At 44.0% G+C, this 1,327-nt stretch overlaps 1 protein-coding gene across 1 annotated transcript in view; it reads left to right on the top strand.

Moving 5' to 3' along the window:
* rrn3 (RRN3 homolog, RNA polymerase I transcription factor) overlaps positions 1-1,327 on the top strand; it is a 28,398-nt gene that overhangs the window by 25,147 nt on the left and 1,924 nt on the right. Inside the window, exon 16 of the mRNA XM_032536437.1 lies at positions 890-978. Within this exon, the coding sequence (XP_032392328.1) occupies positions 890-978 (89 nt within the window). The remainder of the gene's footprint in view (positions 1-889; positions 979-1,327) is intronic.

Below are 1,327 nucleotides of genomic sequence, written 5' to 3'. Positions count from 1 at the left end.
CCCCCCCCACCCCTTCATCACCACGCATTACCACGGAAACGATACTTTAACCCTTGTGTTGTCCTCGGGTCAGACGGACCCGTTTATATCAGAAATCTGGATTTCCTTTAACCATATTGTTTAAAAATAACATGGATGATTCCATACAACATTCTTCAGGTAAAATTAATGATTACTGTCATTGAATTTTGTGGGTGTTTTATTTAATCTTATGGCATTTGAATTCATTTTTTTTAATGGTTTCAAACCAGGATCCGGACTTAACTCTGACATCTACCCCTCAACATCTCAACTCAGCATCCTCTGATCTTAACTATCAGTCCAAATAATGCATCATTTCTGCCTTTTTAACTAAAAACTTATGTATAATTTAATATAAATGAGGTTTGTTGACCATGAATTCCAAGGATAAGTGTAAAACCTGTTATTAAACCAGCTCAGGTTTTTTTTTAAAGCGCCAAAAGCTGGAAAAAGTGAGAAATAAATCAGAAAAAGCGACAAAAACATCGCAAAATTGTCAATTTTGAGCTGGAAGGACAAGTTGATGGTTAATAGGAAGACAACACGAGGGTTAAAGATCCACGCAGCAGCTAGCGATGCCATGCGATCTGATTGGCCCCTGCTGCGATGCCATGCGATCTGATTGGCCCCTGACAAATGATTCTGATAAACCTCGTGGTGTCACTAACCACTAACTGTGCAGGCTCCACCAATGACAGACTAGTTCTTAGAAGACGTGTGTCTTGTGGGAAATCAATCCAATTAAATTTTCTTTATAGTATCAAATCATAACAGTTATCTCAAGATGGGAGCACAGCTCAACAAACCCGATCTCAAAGATGTGTGTCTGTGTCTGTCTGTGTGTGTGTGTGTATGTGCGTGCGTGCGTGCAGGTCCGGTCCCCTGATTGAGCCCCTGTACCAGGTCTGGGAGGAGGTGTCGGATGCAGAGCTGCTTCCCCCCAAAACAGGACAACAGGTGAGATGGCAGAAGGGTGAGCAAGGTTCGGGCAGTACTTTAGGGTTTTCCTAATGCACCCCCAATGACGTTGGGTCGGGGGACTTACCAAAGCTTAAGCTAACCGCTATTTTTAATATTGATTATTTTCTTGCTAAATCGTAGTCTATTTGTAGTAAGACCGAGCTGACATGACTCTGTCCCAGCGAGTAGACTCAGCCGGTCTCAAAGGCCGAGCTGACATGACCCTGTCCCAGCAAGTAGACTCAGCCGGTCTCAAAGCCCGAGCTGACATGACTCTGTCCCAGCGATTAGACTCAGCCGGTCTCAAAGCCCGAGCTGACATGACTCTGTCCCAGCGAGTAGACTC

Source organism: Etheostoma spectabile, chromosome 15, assembly GCF_008692095.1.
Source record: "Etheostoma spectabile isolate EspeVRDwgs_2016 chromosome 15, UIUC_Espe_1.0, whole genome shotgun sequence".
Taxonomy (NCBI): domain Eukaryota; kingdom Metazoa; phylum Chordata; class Actinopteri; order Perciformes; family Percidae; genus Etheostoma; species Etheostoma spectabile.
This window is presented reverse-complemented; position numbering and strand designations above follow the sequence as displayed.